The sequence below is a fragment of the Podarcis raffonei genome, chromosome 11, assembly GCF_027172205.1.
Source record: "Podarcis raffonei isolate rPodRaf1 chromosome 11, rPodRaf1.pri, whole genome shotgun sequence".
Classification (NCBI taxonomy): domain Eukaryota; kingdom Metazoa; phylum Chordata; class Lepidosauria; order Squamata; family Lacertidae; genus Podarcis; species Podarcis raffonei.
Window position 1 is genome coordinate 8,543,141 of NC_070612.1, and position 17,136 is coordinate 8,560,276.

The window sequence follows — 17,136 nt, forward strand, 5'->3', positions numbered from 1 at the left end:
TACCAGAAGAATAAGAAATCAAGATAACAAACTTTTTATAAAAGAACGGAAATGGTTTATTGAATGTTTACAGATAAAAGCACTGGCAGGGTTATTGTAATAACCTGCAGTTTCATAAGAGTATATCTTTAAAGAAGATGAATAAATGAACAAGTTAAGCTAATTTGGATATGCAGAAGATATTAAAAATAAATTTAAGGAACCGCAGAAAGTTGGGGAAGGGAGTCAAGTTTCGAAATGTCAAAATGATTGTAAAATCAGTGAAATGTATAAATCTGAAAAGTATAAATAATTTTTTTAAAAAAAAGAAAAAGATGAATGGTCCCCACTTTTTTTGCCTTCTCTTATGCGTTGTGTGGGTGTATTGCTGTTACGTTGTTTGGAGACCTTCGAATGGCAAGCAACTAACAAGTTTCTTCATAATAATAATAAAAAAAATAAAAAAAGCCTCGCCTGTTGGAGAAATTGGGTGGATGAACACCTTCCTGGCAGCATGGATAGCACAAGTGGGAACGAAAACCACACACAAATAATGTGCAATTCAGAAAAAGGCTAAGGAAGGGAGACATTCATGGCGGGCATAAATATTAAAGCATATATTTAATGGCTGCCAGTATGGACTTTTGCCTACCTTTAAAGTTTTCGTGCAGAACTCCTATGCTGTGTGCGTATAACTGCACCATATTTGAAGCCACAGGTGTGTCGCTCTCCAGCCAGGGGTAACAGGTCTGTTTGCTTGATTAAAGAAGAAGTAGCGGGGAGAGGGAGAGAGGTAAGAGAGATTTTAGACCAGAGCCACTACCCTCCACCTGCTTCCTGGCGCCCTATCACAATTTCAAGAGGTCAACCAATATAAGGTTATAAAATTGCCTTGTGCCAATTCAAACCATTGGGGGCCATCTATCCCAGTGTAGCACAGGAAATGCAAAAAAGAGAAATGCCCAGTATTTAAGAGCAAGCACGCTCATTAAATGAATATACAGTACAGTCGTACCTTGGAAGTCGAATGGAATCCATTCCAGAAGTCCGCTCGACTTCCAAAACGTTCAGAAACCAAAGTGTGGCTTCTGATTGGCTGCAGGAAGCTACCTGCAGCCAATCGGAAGCCATGGAAGCAGCGTCGGACATTCGGCTTCCAAAAATGGTTCGCAAACCGAAACAGTCACTTCCGGGTTTGCAGTGTTCAGGAGCCAAAATGTTCGAGAACTAAGCTGTTCGAAAACCAAGGTACGACTGTATTCTTAACAGAGCTGTAGATAAAAACATACATTCATATCAATTAGCAAAGAGTGTCCAGGGACCAAAGTTTCTGTATTCAGAGTACAATCCAAGGTTATTTTTTTAAAATCTCTTAATAAACACTTGTAATTCTTTCAATTTAGACTGTGGAACCTTTTGTAACTGGAGTCAAAGAATTGTATCAAATACATATCATTTTCCTCGAGGTATGTTTCATTATTGATTCAGTAAATCACACAGCTGTATCCTATTGCTTTCCTTATTGGCAATTGTGACAGCTTAGTGTTTATTTAAAAAAAACATTAAAGACCATTTTTCTTTCCTTTCCTTTTTTCTATAACTTGCTCATCATTATTAAAATTCAATAAAGCTTTTTTTTCCCAAAAAAAGAAATAAACGAGGAGCTGACTGATTAGCGCAAATGGAATCACACAAATGCCCTTTCACAGACACAGACACATGAAATGTTTCCTCCCTTCGACTTCCTACTCACCTTGCGTCTTCTCGCTCCAAAACCAGGATCCAAGGCCTAAAAAGTCTGGTGATGACCAAATGCAAAGAGCGCAGCGCTGGGAAGGAGGAGAAAAAACACATGTGCAAAATAGCAGAGATATTTTCACAGCACAAACATCTAACCGCTTTCTTCAAAAGAGGTAAAATCGTAGAACTGTAGAGTTGAAAGGGCCCCAACTTCCTGCAACGCAAAAAACGAAAGTTGGGACTATGTGTTGTCAGCAACTTCAGCAGCCAAAGTTTTAGCTATGCTGCTTCTTTTAATTAAAGCAAGTCCTTAAGACTGCAAAAAACAAGTACAGTCGTACCTTGGTTGTCAAATGGAATCCGTTCCGAAGTCCGTTCGACTTCCGAAAACCTTCGACAACCAAGGCGCGGCTTTCGATTGGCCGCAGGAGCTCAATCGGAAGATGCGTTGGCCATTCGGGTTCCAAAGAACGTTCGCAAACCGGAACACTCGCTTCCAGGTTTGTGGCGTTCGGGAGCCAAAACGTTTGACTCGCAAGGCGTTCAGGATCCAAGGTGCAACTGTACACAGGGGAGTGTGGAATGCCAGTGACCTTTCGGAAGCCAGCAAAACAGTGTGCCGAGAAACCAGGAGATAGCAAAACATATTTTCAACCTGGGGCGGGGCAGAGAAGGGCAAAAAGGGAGGCAGCCACAATGGCAGCAGTCACCCTACGTGGACCCTCGTATCTACGGGACCGCCTCTCCCGGTATGTCCCATGGAGGACCTTAAGGTCCATAAATAGCAACACCCTAGAGGTCCTGGGCCCTAAGGAAGTCAGATTGGCCTCAACCAGAGCCAGGGCCTTTTCAACACTGGCTCCGGCCTGGTGGAACGCTCTGTCTCATGAGACCAGGGCCCTGCAGGATCTGATTTCTTTCCGCAGGGCGTGTAAGACAAGAGTTGTTCCGCCTGGCCTTTGGCTTGGAATCAGCCTGATCCCCTTCCCCTCTTTCTTCCTTTCTCTTTCTGTGATGGAACTCCTATTTGGGGACTTCCCTGGCTTTTTTCTGGCCCACGTAGGACCAGTCTGGATAGTTGGCCTTGGAGGAGATTTGACGTTTTCATCCCCAAAAAAGTTTTTGATTTGCGTTCCTACTGAAATGAGGCTGCACTTTAATGTTGTATTTTAATCTTGTTTTTAAGTTGTATTTCAATCAATTGTTTTTATGCCGGTGTTAGCCGCCCTGCGCCTGGTCTTGGCTGGGGAGGGTGGGGTATAAATAAAAAATTATTATTATTATTATTATTATTATTATTATTATTATTATTATTATTATGCTAGCCTCCCAAAACACAGGGACCTCAGGATGGCCGTGTCAGTTTGCTTGACACTCTTGCCTGTGTGTTACCTTCCAGAGTCCTGCCGCTGCCGACTGGCTCTCGTGCCAAGTTGGCCACTTCCGAGTCCACCAGGCGGTTGACGAGATACTCGGCGAAGCAGGTCACTTCGGCTATGTAGGGAGCCCACTTGGAGAACAGGCCAAAGCTCCGGAAGTCTTGCGAAGACAAGCGCAGCTTCAGGAAGTAGTCGGAAAGCCAGTCGATCGTCTCCATGACCTGCAGAGAAAGAAAGCTCTGAGGCCTGGGAAGATGTACAAAGCAGATTATGGCTCGCCATCCCAGACGGAGAGCTTGCCACTTTACTTTGCCGCCAGTAGATTATGGGAAATTTTGGACCACCTCCTGTAGGCGACCCAGAGATTTACCAGTAGATTCCGGCCTGCTACCTAGCTCTCTCTTAGATGATGCATCGTAACAGCGTCACTCAAGGAAATAAGAAACTGCCTGAGGCTGCCACACACCAGAGTTCCATCTAGCAGCTAAATATCAATCAATCAATGTTTATTACGGCAAACAGCCAGCATATTAAACCAGAATTTCTGCATAATTCTCTACGTAAGCAATAAAAACGATTGATATGGGATTTAACAATCAATATACTAATGGAATGTACTTGAAATATGCGTCCAGAGAGAATAAAACGCCATAAAAGTTTAAAAGAGTAAGGGATTTAACTAAGAACTGTAGCTGTTTATGATGATTTATGCAGCTATGTATTCTTTTGCTTTCTTTGACTTACGGCTGTTGCACAAAATCTAGCTACAATTCTAGCGACGTACGAATTCTGGCCGGACAAGAGGCAATTTAAATAGCATTCCTCTGTCCTCCCTGACACTTTTCATACAAGGGGCGTTATGAGAGAGGCTCTGGAATCTGAATAAAATATACAATGAAATAGAACACGGCTCACTGTTTTTATGTGACCACTCTTACATGGACAGATCCAGAATCTTTCTGTATCTACCTTCCAAAAGAAGAGATGGCAGGACGTTAAATTTCCAGCGGCTACATAGCATTTGCCTTGACGGAACAAGGACAGAGGGTCATTGAAGCCTTGCTACACGCAGATCCTTTTAAATACCCTCCTTCCTACTTAATCATAGACATGTAGTGCCTGTGCTTTAAGTTTGAAGTTACCAGCATAGTAAAGGTAAAGGGACCCCTGACCATTAGGTCCAGTCGTGGCCGACTCTGCGGTTGCGGCGCTCATCTCGCTTTATTGGCCGAGGGAGCCGGCGTACAGCTTCCGGGTCATGTGGCCAGCATGCCTAAGCCGCTTCTGGCGAACCAGAGCAGCGCACAGAAACGCTGTTTACCTTCCTGCTAGTGGTACCTATTTATCTACTTGCACTTTGACGTGCTTTCGAACTGCTAGGTTGGCAGGAGCAGGGACCATGCAATGGGAGCTCACCCCGTCACGGGGATTCAAACCGCCGACCTTCTGATCGGCAAGTCCTAGGCTCTGTGGTTTAACCCACAGCGCCACCCGCGTCCCACCAGCATGGTACTGATGGGCTAAATGGTGTTTTGGGGGATATTCCCTGGTGCCCATGAAACCTCAAACTATATCCTTCCTGTATGAAAGAAAGATGCTCCGCTATTGAGCTACAGCCCTTCCCCTTGTTCGCGAGGAGATCGTATCGCAACGCTACACCAGCCGCCCACCTGATCTGCGGACAGAAACAGCTGCACGGAAGTTTGCAGCGCAATGTTTTCGCCAGCGTTCTCCTTCCCGGCATCTTTCTTCGCTGCCACAGAGCCGCAGCCCAAGGCTTTCAGGGACACCTTCCAGCAGTCAGGGCTCAGGAGCTGATCCGAGGAACCTGAGGGAGCAGGCCCAGAGCAGATTGTCCAAGTAACAGGTGCCAATAACCAGAAATTACATGGGAGCAGGGGTCGGGAACCGCCGGCCCTCAGGTCAAATGCGGCCCAGCTCCCAATTTGGCCCATGAGGCCATTTCACTCAAAACACACCCAACCTGTCTCACGCCCATCCTTATATTTGACATAAGGGGTGGGAAGGTAGAGACAAAGTTGGATCAGCTGTGAAGGCGATCCCTTCTATAAGCAGGGTTAAACTCACAGGCCGTAGGCGGCCAGTTTTACCCTGCCAGTTCGGCTATGCGGCCAAGTCCTCCAGGGGGCTGGGGCTCAAGGACAAGGTCAACTGGTGGTGAAAACAGCTTCGCCAGTCCTCTGATTGGTGAAATGCCAAGTGCAGGGCTGGCAAAGTCCCCACACACTACAGATCCCATGTCCCTGACTACCGGCCGTGTGCCAAGCACTCTTAAGGATGTAAGGTGATTGACAGGCGGTTTGTCCCACTTTAATTGGTCCACAGGGGTGACCCGCCAAGCCAAACAGGTGCCCGTCGCTGCATTAGGTGGGGCTTAGTATAAACTAACCAGTGTGGAGGATAGCTCAGTGGGTAGAGCATGAGACTCACAAATCTCAGGGTCCTGGGTTCAGGCAGAAAGATTCCTGCATTGCAGAGGGTTGGACTAGATGACCCTTGTGGTCCCTTCCAACTCTACAATCTATAATGCTATGTATTTCGCAGCAGGTCCACAAGAGACCAAGAAAAGTCTAAAGCATCTTAACTTTCGTTCTCTTCTTTTTCTAAGGAACAATCGCAAAAGTGAGTCATAAAATGTAAGAAAGCTGAGCAGCGCCTCTTTGTTTGCGTATGATTAGTGTGCATCTATACAGGCCACAGAAATCTGCTTTTTCTCCTTGCAAGGTATGAAGTGTTTTAGGGCAGGGGACTTTACATCTATCCCACACATGCAGACACACCCACACAAAAGGTGGGACCAAATTTCAGTGGAAGCGGTGCAATTCAGCTGTTTTGAAACAGGTGGCTGAATTTGGCTTGAAGGCTCCACCTGGTGTTGTGCCCCACCAGGTACTTACTTTCCATGAGCAGCCGCAGGTAGCTGCTGTAGTGGTCGGGGAACTGGTATTGGAGAAGGCAAGTCCAGTGCTTGCAGAAGATCGAAAAAGGCATCAGAAGGTCTTCCTCGGGCTCCAGGCCACAGGCTTTGAGAGCCAAGTGGATGGACTCCAGAAGCCTGGTCCGCTCAGAGAGCGGGGGCTTTGAGCTGTGCAGCCACTGAGGGAGGTCAAACTGGAAGAGGAAAAGGAGGAAGAGCATTGTGACGTTAACATATGAGAGAGTGCTGGAGGTGAAATAATTAAACAGGTTGCCCAGTCAGGACCCAGGGGGTGGAGTCAGAGGGACTATAAAACCAGCTCTGGAAGGGGCGAAGAGGGGAGTTTGTTGGGAGTTGGGTGGTTGGTTGGAGTGGGAGTGAACTGGGATAGAGTCTGTGGGTAGGTTGAGTTAGTGTAGCGAAATACGTTGAGTCAGGAACAGTTAGGAGCTAGGAAGACGAGTAAATATCTGAGAGGTGGTTTAGTGAGTGAGAGCAGGTAGAGGAAGTTATAGGTCTGGATAGGCACCCCATGTACGTAATTGACCAATACCGTTTATGGAACCACACGCTTGTTAAACTGCAATAAATAAACAGAAGTTTATGTTCCAATTTAGCCCTGACTGGACTCAGTATTGTACCAGGTAGGGCCTGGGTGGTGGCAGCAAGAAATAAAGTGGTGGCACAGGGATCAATAGACAGTGAAATGTCCGGGGACCCTGTGTGATCGCCACAAAGAGCTTTGAGGATGGAGCTGCGGGGGACTGGGAGATCCGAGAAAGGAAGTAATGAGCATAGTTTTCCAGCACCTGAAGGGTAACCTTCAGACAAAGAAGCAATAAATAGGAATCTGCCTGCCCTTTCAAAATGAATGTGAGAGAGAGGGCCGCTGCAGCCAAACTGTTGTTGATCAGAGGCATAAAACAAGTTGGGAGACCCTGAATATTTATTCGATTCCAGTTTCCCCCTCTTCTCCTTTGTCTTCAACCAGGGTTAAAATGAAGCAGCTCCAAACAACGGTGGTTCAAAACATAAGTTAACACTGATTAGGGATACAAAAAAGAACTTCACAATCCAAGGAGAGCAGTGGGGAGGATGCAAGCATGCGTTCTGGATTTCTTAATGCTAGCTGCGTATGCCCCAAACCTTAAGCCACAGCTTGTTCGAACCATGGTTTATTGAACAAACCAGGGGCAGCCTTGCAGACGAGCAAAGAAACCATGGCTTGTTTTGCCTACTGTTGGTTTCATTTACTAACTGCTCTTGCCTTGGGTCTCTGTAGCCAGGCAAGCACCTGGAGAGGGGCATCAAAACAAACCAGGGTTACTCCCAGGGTAGCGTGTTTGGACATAACGAGAAACTATGGCTCACACAAGCTGAGATTTGTAAGTAAACTTCAATTCTAATATTCTGATTTGTGGGCCACAAACAAACCATAGCTAGTTCGAAATAGCAAACCGTCATTCAGGTGTTCAAGCAAACCACAGATAAGCTAAACAAGCCATAGTTTAGTGTAATGGGGAATCAGGTCACTGACTAAGAGTGTGGGGTGTTCCATCTACACTAGCCTGGAAGAAGCCGGACATTCGCTTTGTATTGTTATGCTGGAACGTCTTAGCACAGTAAGCCTCCAAACCACAGGTTAAAGGAGTACATTTCAGTAAACTTGTCTAGCTTGGCTGTACTTGCATTAACATTCTTCCACCCTCTGTGGACCCACACAAACACTTCAAAAAGGGAAACCCATGTGAAATCAACTTTCCAGGTCATAAAAAGGAGAACTTTGAGAGCCTCTTGCCTTTGTGAGCAGCATGAAAATGACATCACTGTTGTCGTCGCCAAGGAAAGACACAACTTTCTCATACAAGCTGACGAATTCTCCTGGGGAGGCAACAGGAGTGAAGTAAGGAGACAGGAGTGTGCAGAGCCTCCGATTCTTCAGGATTGTTTGCAGCACCGGCTTGCATTCCGATTTGGTTCCGGAGATGAACACCTGGAAAGAAGAAGAAGAAGAAGAGGAGTTTGGATTTGATATCCCGCCTTTCACTCCCTTTAAGGAGTCTCAAAGCGGCTAACAATCTCCTTTCCCTTCCTCCCCCACAACAAACACTCTGTGAGGTGAGTGGGGCTGAGAGACTTCAAAGAAGTGTGACTGGCCCAAGGTCACCCAGCAGCTGCATGTGGAGGAGCGGAGACACGAACCCGGTTCCCCAGATTACGAGACTACCGCTCTTAACCACTACACCACACTAAGAGACTTAGATCTAGGGGTTTGTTCAGCAAAGACACAGCACAGCAAGACCCTTCTGTATTCTGCTTGGTTTTGCCACAGCTCATCTACACTTGGACTACGGAAGCATCAGTCTTCAGTTCAAGCCTCTGTTAATAGATATACCTGCACTTAAGTGAGGACCAAAGACAATTTTACACAAGGGCCTTGGACAAGACCTATTAATGGGCCTTAGAAAAGCGAACGGAAACCGAGCGAGGTCCCAATCAAAGAATGGCAACTTAAATTGATGGAATATGCGCAGCTTGCAGATTTAACATATAGAAAAAGAGAACAAGAAGAATATACATTTAAAGAAGACTGGGAAATGTTTACTGATTATCTGGGTGAAAGTTGTGTACATTTAAAAACACTGGTAGCATTAAGATAAATTCAACAGTGTAAATGAGTTTTGATGGTGTAACAATGGATTACTGAATAATTTAATTCATGTAAAATATGCAGGGATGTATGGTATGCAAAATGAACCATGGAAAGAGAAGAAGGGAAGTCTAAATGATCATCTTGAAATGTAAATTAGAAAAACTTAATAAAAACTATTTTTAAAAAAGGAAAGTGGTGAAGATCCTCACTTCAAACTTATTTATGAGGTTTAATTTCACGGCTGCATGGATGTCATCAAGAAGGTGGTAAGGAGGTGTAAGTTAGGCCTAAAGCGTCCATGACAAAGAAAACATTTGCAACAAGCAAAACAGAATTCTAGACCAGAGCAGCTTACTTGGCCAAGGATCTCAATGCAGGAGGTGAAGAACTGCCTCGTAGGCGGATGCCGTTGTGTTTCGTCACAGACAAACCCCACCACGGCAAAGAATAGGTCGATCCCGACTCTGTGAATCCCGGGCGTAGACTGAAGCTTGTAGATATTTATCAAAGCTCTGTGCAAAACCAAATGAAATTAGGAAACATATTACGCAGGAAGCCACACTGCAGCCATTCAACCTGCTGCCCATTCTGGGAAGTTCTTTGCATGATCAGACATCTCTTAATAATAAAATTTTGCATGATGGTTCTCAAGATGAAGGAAGTTTCCATCTATGTTTGGGATATATTAAAAGAGGCCTTTTAGAATACATTTGAAGGGGTTGTGAGGGGCTATGGTATGAAGGAGGAGAGGCTACAAAGAACCAGGACCAGAACAGAACCTTGCATAGAGTCCTTTGGGCCCTGCCCACGGCCTGATAAACAAAGGTACAGTGGAACCTCTGGTTACGTACTTAATTCGTTCCGGAGGTCCGTTCTTAACCTGAAACTGTTCTTAACCTAAAGCACCACTTTAGCTAATGGGGACTCCCGCTGCCGCCGCACGATTTCTGTTATCATCCTGAAGCAAAGTTCTTAACCTTAGGTACTATTTCTGGGTTAGCGGAGTCTGTAACCTGAAGCGTCTGTAACCTGAAGCGTATGTAACCCGAGGTACCACTGTATTTTGCTTTATCCCACCAAACAGATGTTGAGCTAGATTCCAGTTGTATGCCTGAAGTTTCCAGCACTGGACATCATCAGGACCAGAGAAGCATGACCCCAGAGAGAGATGTCCCAGCAACTTACGTTATAAAGTTTTCCATGTGCACAGCGGCTTCCACCACACTCAGAGAAGGGGGCTGAGAGGCCTCTGCCTGCAGCTGCTTCACTTCTTTCTTCAGAGCATGAAGCTGCTGACTGATGGCTTCGTTTTTGTGCTTCCCTTCAAACTTAAAGAGGGAACAGTGAGTTACAGCAGGGCCCACGCAAGGCAAGCAGCATCACAGAGGCCCAGAATGTGACTCTGACACAGAATCTCCCCCTGGGATTTTTAGAGCAAGTATCTAGTATCCATAGGAATAAGGAAGAAAGTGTGTTCATGTGTGTGTTGTGGGGATCAGAGTGTTGGACTGGGACCTGGGAGACCAGATTTCAACTCCCGAACTCACCCATGAAGATTACTGGCTCCCAGTACGTTTCCAATCACAATTCAAAGTATTGGTGCTGACCTTTAAAGCCCTAAACAGTCCTGTATATATGAAGGAGCGTCTCCACCCCCATCGTTCTACCCAGACACCGAGGTCCAGCGCCAAGGGCCTTCTGGCGGTTCCCTCACTGTGAGAAGCCAAGTTACAGGGAACCAGGCAGAGGGCCTTCTCGGTAGTGGCACCCGCCCTGTGGAACGCCCTCCCACCAGAAAAACAACTACCAGACTTTTAGAAGACATCTGAAGGCAGCCCTGTTTAGGGAAGCATTAGGGATGCATTACTGTATTTTAATATTTTGTTGGAAGCCGCCCAGAGTGGCTGGGGAAGCCCAGCCAGATGGGCAGGGTATAAATAATAAATTAGTAGTCGTAGTAGTAGTAGTAGTAGTACTGGGTGACGCTGGACCAGTCCCTTGGGGGTTCCCCAGCTGGTTCCTCCCAGTCCAACCAGTCCCTCCACGTCCAACCAGTCTAGGACATTGCTAAGTTGAATACAACCCCTGTACTCAACAACCCACCCCATAGCGCTTAGAAATGAGGACGTGGGGCTGGCCGAGGCCCTCAAACTGTAGAAGGGAGAGGTGTCTCTTCCAACCTGGACTGTCACGAGAGCTGCTCCCTGGCAACTTTTCCCAGAGCTGCCCCGACACTCCAGATGGTGAGTAACTTGCTCTTCTCTGTTGCTGTAAAGTTTTGGCAGCGTGTCCAGGATCTCGCTGTTGAAAGCAACTTGCTGGGACTCTCGGAGCGCTGCAGACCTGAAAAATCAACAGCGGCAGCAAGCCATACATTAACCAAAATAATAATAATAATAATAGAGCTCTACTCAAACATTTAGGCTACCAGGCACATGGGATTCTTTTTCTAGCCATGGATACTGTACATAAGAAAGTGTAGCCTTCTTAGACTTTACCGACTGGTGGGGTCTGCGTTGCTCCCAGGAGGGAGAAAGGAAGTCAAATGACACCGAGGTTGATTCAGAGAAAGAGTTTATTCTGCTCTCCGGATAGCAGAAGGCACTTGTGTGGTCAGTTCACAGCAAGTCCAAAGAAAGGAGAAATTTCATGCAGTATATATACCCTCCAGGCACCCTCTCCACCCTTCCCCAGAAATCCAACCACGTCAGCTTATACACGTAAGTTGACATACATAAACAGATATTCCTGTTCCGGTACTCTTGACCATAAAAGGTTGTTCCTGTTCCTATACTCTTATCTTGGGGCAGGAGGTCACCAACTCTAAGAGCACTCCTGGCGCCGTTCCCAGGTCTCTTGTCAGACCTGACAAGGTCTGTGCGTCTTTGTGATCAGGATGTAAGATAATACCCAGACGGTCCATCCCTGCTGCACGGAACTGGCAAGGCCATCCATTGCCGTCACGGACTGATAAAGGAGAGGGCTTTGAGCAGCTGTTTATACAGCTGGCTTTCTGTTTATACATTGACTCAAGAGCTCAAATTAATGCATTTTAGAAATGCTCCCTTGGGGGAGGAAAAATGAAGATTTGGGGTCCCGTTACAGACTGACTGCACAGAAACCCAGTCCTTCAAAAGAAGAGAGGAAAGTGATGCCCCAAAGGTTTGCATGCAGCACCCAGAGCACCTAACACAGGCCTGCGGCAGGGTTTCTCCCTGTCCGAAGGAAGAGAGGGAGGAGGCAGCCTGGAGGCTGGGCTACACTTAAAGGGGCTCAACACAACACAGAGGAGAGATGCACAAAGACAACGACAAGGAAGCCTGTGTCTCACTTGGCACGGTGCTGCAGGATGCTGAGGTTGGAGCGAACCAGCTCTCTGGCTTCTCTCTGATTCACCAAGCTGGCGGGAGAAATAGCAGGCACAGGAGCTTTCATCGGCTGAAGGGGGAGAGGGGGCTGGGGGGCGTCATACTTCTTTAAGCTGCTGATGATTCTCTCTTTGGCTGAAAGAGAAGAGGCATGTGAAGCGGTCACCAGTCACACCGCTTTCTGGTTGATCAGCAACAGGTGGAAAGCAAAATTTGCACTGAGAAATCGTTTCAAACCTTTAAGAAGGCTCTTACAATGCCATTCATTTCTGATCCTCTGCAAAACTGAAACACCACACTTTACAACACGGGATCAACTGGATTCCCCACCAGTGCCTCCTGGCTCCCCCGGTTACTCTTTAATTCTACTGAGCAGGTTATCTGACAAACCTGGATATCAAACTGTGGTCTGGGTCTGGTTTGCTTTGACTACTCTGAATGGTCACCACGTAAGAGGAGATGACCACTTATGAGCTTGCAGGTATAATAATAATGACGATGACGATGATTTATTACTTGTACCCTGCCCATCTGACTGACCACTCTGGGCAGCTTCCAGCATATATAAAAACATAATAAAACATTTAAAAATTAAACCCTATACAGGGCTGCCTTCAGATGTTTCCTAAATGTTATATAATCACTCATCTCCTTAACACCTGATGGGAGGGCATTCCACTACCAAAAAGGCCCTCTGCCTGGTACTAAGCTTGTGAAAGTCAGACTCTTCCTATGACTGCCAACTTCCAAACATGGGGCTCCATCCCATTTTAGTTCTGCTCAGAATGGACCTGTTAAAATTAATGGGCATGACTAACCAGCATCCATTAACTTCAATGGGCCAACCTTGAGTAGAACTTTATGGGCTTCAACTCAGAAGACCTGAGCAGACTAAACCTGCAGAACTTTTAACCAATTATCAAGCGAGGAAATTTAGATACAGTGGTACCTCTGGTTACGTACTTAATTTGTTTTGGAGGTCCGTTCTTAACCTGAAACTGTTCTTAACCTGAAGACCACTTTAGCTAAGGTACTATTTCTGGGTTAGCGGAGTCTGTAACCTGAAGCATCTGTAACCCGAGGTACCACTGTAATCTACTCACCCTTCTCAGGAGTGAATGAATGAATGTATTTATTGATTTAATTCATTCGTTCATTCATAGCACCCTTCAACACAAGCTCTTAGGGCTGTTCACAGAATAAAACACAGGATAAAAACATATAAATAAGTAAAACAAAACAGCAAAATAATAACCCCCCACCTACCCTACTCTGAAAGCAAGATTAATGTAAGAATATCAAAGTGGAAACAACATGAAGATCATTTCTTTCAGCAGTCTCCCCTTATGAAGAGAGGTTCGCCTACTCACTATTCTGAGCAATTTTTTAAAAAATTAAAAAATGCAAGCGTGCATTGCACTAAAAACACACGTGTAGTTTTGCAGAAACAGATTATAGGGATTGCCAAATTGGAACTGTAGGCTCAGCATATAAATTTATCAAGAAGACCTACTTAAGGAACAAAAGTTCTTGTGAGCATTTTAATCTAAGTGGGTTTTTACTTTTCCACCAAAAGGTAGGAGTATATAAATACAATCACTGCAGCAATTACTAAGGAAACTGGAGTTACAAATGCCTTTTCTCTATTAACGATCCAAAATGGCTGGACCATTAAAGTACTGCAAGCAAAAATCTCAGTTAAAACACTGACGTCTTGTTGTTGTTTCTAAGCACCGTGAGCATTGCTTACCTAGCAGAGGGTCCGTGAAGTCCGCCTGTGCAGACAAAGTACTTGAGGCTGCATGCGATTCTACCTTGACTTGGAACCAAGAGTCCAGCACTTCCTGGAATTCGTGCTGAACGCGCTCAGTGTCCACAAACTCTATCCACAAATCCTACGACGGGACGAGAGAAAAGAAACACAGGTGGGCAAATATGGATGGCCGTGGAAGGGAACGCTCCCAGTCTCTTTTACATCATGGCGGCAGGGGCATCGGATATGGGTAGAGAAGCAGAGCAACAGAGAACCTCCCACTGGTGTCCATCTTATGGTCCGTTGTGGTTCCTCATAAGCTCAACCCCACCATGAGGAATGCAATTCCAACCTCTCCCCAAAGGGGCGTGGCTTGCATGAAGCTCCTCCCTAATGGGGGTTCCGTCCAATGGGTTGAGGTTTCCTCCACAAAGAAAGAATGAAGTATTTGTTACGAAAAAGGAGCAATGCAGCAGCGAGCTCCAGGTGGCTGGAAAGCCAAACAGGATGTTGATGTTTGGGACTGTTCCGTGGGAACAAAGGAACAGTCTATTCATTGTACTGAGCACAGGATGTTAGCTCAGAGTGTCACATGACCTGTACTGGAAGTACAGGGGAGGAGTGTTTTCTCTCTCTGCTGTTGGTGTTAAGAGAGTGCAGTCACGTTTCTCTGTACTGCTGGAAGGACAGAAATAAAGGCATGTAAATACATTTCTGTCTGTCTCTTTCCCCTCCCTGGGGATGGAGGGGAGGAGTGGTGTGTTCTTCTCACGTTAGAGGAGGATCGCCGATTGAGATCTCGCCTGATCTTGCCGGGAGTCGCAGACGGGGAGGTCAACAAGGAACTCAAGCCGGGTGCCTGGAGAATGGCAAATTCCTCTGACTAAGGCTTGATCCCGACAGTTTTGAGAACGAAGCTGGGCTTCCTGAGAACCCAATACGTAATATACATGTGGGGATGCGGGTGGCGCTGTGGGTTAAACCACTGAGCCTAGGGCTTGCCAATCAGAAGGTTGGCGGTTCGAATCCCCGCGACGGGGTGAGCTCCCGTTGCTCGGTCCCTGCTCCTCCCAGCCTAGCAGTTCGAAAGCACGTCAAAGTGCAAGTAGATAAATAGGTACCGCTCCGGCGGGAAGGTAAACGGCGTTTACATGCGCTGCTCTGGTTCGCCAGAAGCAGCTTAGTCATGCTGGCCACATGACCCGGAAGCTGTACTCTGGCTCCCTTGGCCAATAAAGCGAGATGAGCGCTGCAACCCCAGAGTCGGTCACGACTGGACCTAATGGTCAGGGGTCCCTTTACTTTTACCTTTATTGTTACCTTATGGGAAGTAGGTTAAAGACCAATAGAAAAATTACTGGAGAGAACCATTAGAGGGAGGGCGGGGAGGAGAGCTGTATGTACATATGTGTGTACATATGTCTGTACATATGTGTGTTTTGTATGGAATGTTTGGGAGGAAACAAGATGGTAAATAACAAATAACCAACTAAATATTGATGTATGTAATTTTTATTTCTCAATTATATTTAGTGGTAGTATGGTTGAAATGTTTTTTGTAACACAATAAAAATTATTTTTTTAAAAAATAGAGGGCACCCGGTAAGTGAAGGCTGGCTTACAGTACATGAAAATGATGCTCTACATTAAAATGCATCTGCTAGAAACATCATTTATATTAAAAAAATTACAAAGAGATCAATAAGCTGAAAGTCTTCTGGAACAGGCAGGTTTCCGCCAGAGTCCAAGAAGAGTAAAGTGTTGGGGGTTGATGGATTTTCCAGGGAACGGCAACCCGCAAAGTTAATTGTTAAATTGGAGCTGTATTACGGGGGGGACAGAGTTATGGCAACCTCACCTTTGACCCTGCACATTACCTGCTGGTTCTGCATGATCTTCGCGAGCCTGTGGGCATCATATTGCTTTGGTAAGGAGGGGATGTACGTGTCCCCCTTCTGAAAGTTCTCTTCTTCCAACCACAAAACAAACGTGTTGAAAAGCCTGAAAAGCATAACAAGAAGAAATTCCGACGAAAGAAGAATGGCAAACAAAATTAACGGACTATGCAGAATTGGATAAAATGACAAAGAAGGATTCGAAACCTGCGGAACCAGAGATTCACAGAAGATTGGAAGAAATATATGAATTATTTGAAGAGCAACTGTAATCAACAAATTACGCTAGTAGGACTACAGGAAGTTTTGTAAGGAGAAATATATGAAATATTGCAAAGAGGAGAAAGAAGAGAGATATTAGTTATGAGATAGAAACGTCATAGCGAAAATAAGAAATGTAAATTAAGTGAATAGATTGGAAAATTTTCAGATGTGATTGATGGAAGTAAAAAAAAACTGTGTAAGATGTAAAAGTACGCTTAATTGTTTTTGAAAATGGTATGTTGAAAAACTAATTAAAAAATTATTTAACAAAGAAAGAAAACCTAGGAGAAACCTGGCCAGAGGATCTAAATAATAAAATTATTATTATTATTATTATTATTATCTCCAGCCAGGCAGGGTATAAATAATAAAAAAAATATTATTATCTCTCCCCCCCACCCCGCAGGCCACACACCCTTCCAAGCTGCACCTCTCAAGAGTTCTTGCCTGCCCAGAACGCGCCCTTGGACTTTGCCAATGCCTGGATGAGAGTCAGAGAGGGGTGTGTACAAAGGTAACATTCGCAAGCATTGCTCCATTTGCTTTGGCAATGGCCTGTAGCCTCCAGGAGGCTGCCCCCAAGCAGATGTCACCTGTGAGCTGAAAAGGGTTCCCCCACCCTAGAACATTTTCCAAAATCCTTTGCAGCACATAGAGGAGAATCTGAGGGAAGCAGGTCGTTTAAGAAAGGGTTCTCCGGAACTAGAATGCATGGAGACCGTGCATCTAAAGTCCATCCCTGAGGCAGGGATATAATAATAATAATAATAATAATAATACATTTTTATTTATACCCCGCCCTTCCTGGTTCAAAAACTGGGCTCAGGGCGGCTAACAACAAATTTAAAACACTTAATTATAAAAGCAGCATAAAATATATAAAAGTATAAAAACATGAATAACAATAAAATTCAAAAATCAATTAGATAATCCCCAGGGCTAGCTGGCTGAATTGGTCCTACTTGGGCCAGCGAGGAGGCCAGGGGAGAATTAGCTGTGGGGTCTCAGAGCGAGTGATCTTCATAAAAGGGGAGGGGGAGGGAAGAGAAATAAAAGATCAGGCTGAATTCAAATTAAAGGCCAGGCGGAATAGCTCTGTCTTACAGGCCCGGCGGAAGGAGGTTAAATCCTGAATGGCCCTAATCTCATGGGACAGAGCATTCCACC

At 45.5% G+C, this 17,136-nt stretch overlaps 1 protein-coding gene across 4 annotated transcripts in view; it reads right to left on the reverse strand.

Annotated features, from left to right (window-relative positions):
- EPG5 (ectopic P-granules 5 autophagy tethering factor) overlaps nucleotides 1–17,136 on the reverse strand; it is an 80,978-nt gene that overhangs the window by 22,114 nt on the left and 41,728 nt on the right. For all 4 annotated transcript variants that reach the window (XM_053407582.1, XM_053407581.1, XM_053407583.1 and 1 more), the window contains exons 24-35: nucleotides 15,688–15,811; nucleotides 13,808–13,952; nucleotides 12,021–12,192; nucleotides 10,870–11,032; nucleotides 9,875–10,017; nucleotides 9,045–9,201; nucleotides 7,835–8,029; nucleotides 6,017–6,230; nucleotides 4,769–4,926; nucleotides 3,112–3,319; nucleotides 1,733–1,808; nucleotides 632–735 (exon numbers count right to left, since the gene is read on the reverse strand). In XM_053407582.1, coding sequence (XP_053263557.1) covers nucleotides 632–735; nucleotides 1,733–1,808; nucleotides 3,112–3,319; nucleotides 4,769–4,926; nucleotides 6,017–6,230; nucleotides 7,835–8,029; nucleotides 9,045–9,201; nucleotides 9,875–10,017; nucleotides 10,870–11,032; nucleotides 12,021–12,192; nucleotides 13,808–13,952; nucleotides 15,688–15,811 — 1,859 coding nt within the window. The remainder of the gene's footprint in view (nucleotides 1–631; nucleotides 736–1,732; nucleotides 1,809–3,111; nucleotides 3,320–4,768; nucleotides 4,927–6,016; nucleotides 6,231–7,834; nucleotides 8,030–9,044; nucleotides 9,202–9,874; nucleotides 10,018–10,869; nucleotides 11,033–12,020; nucleotides 12,193–13,807; nucleotides 13,953–15,687; nucleotides 15,812–17,136) is intronic.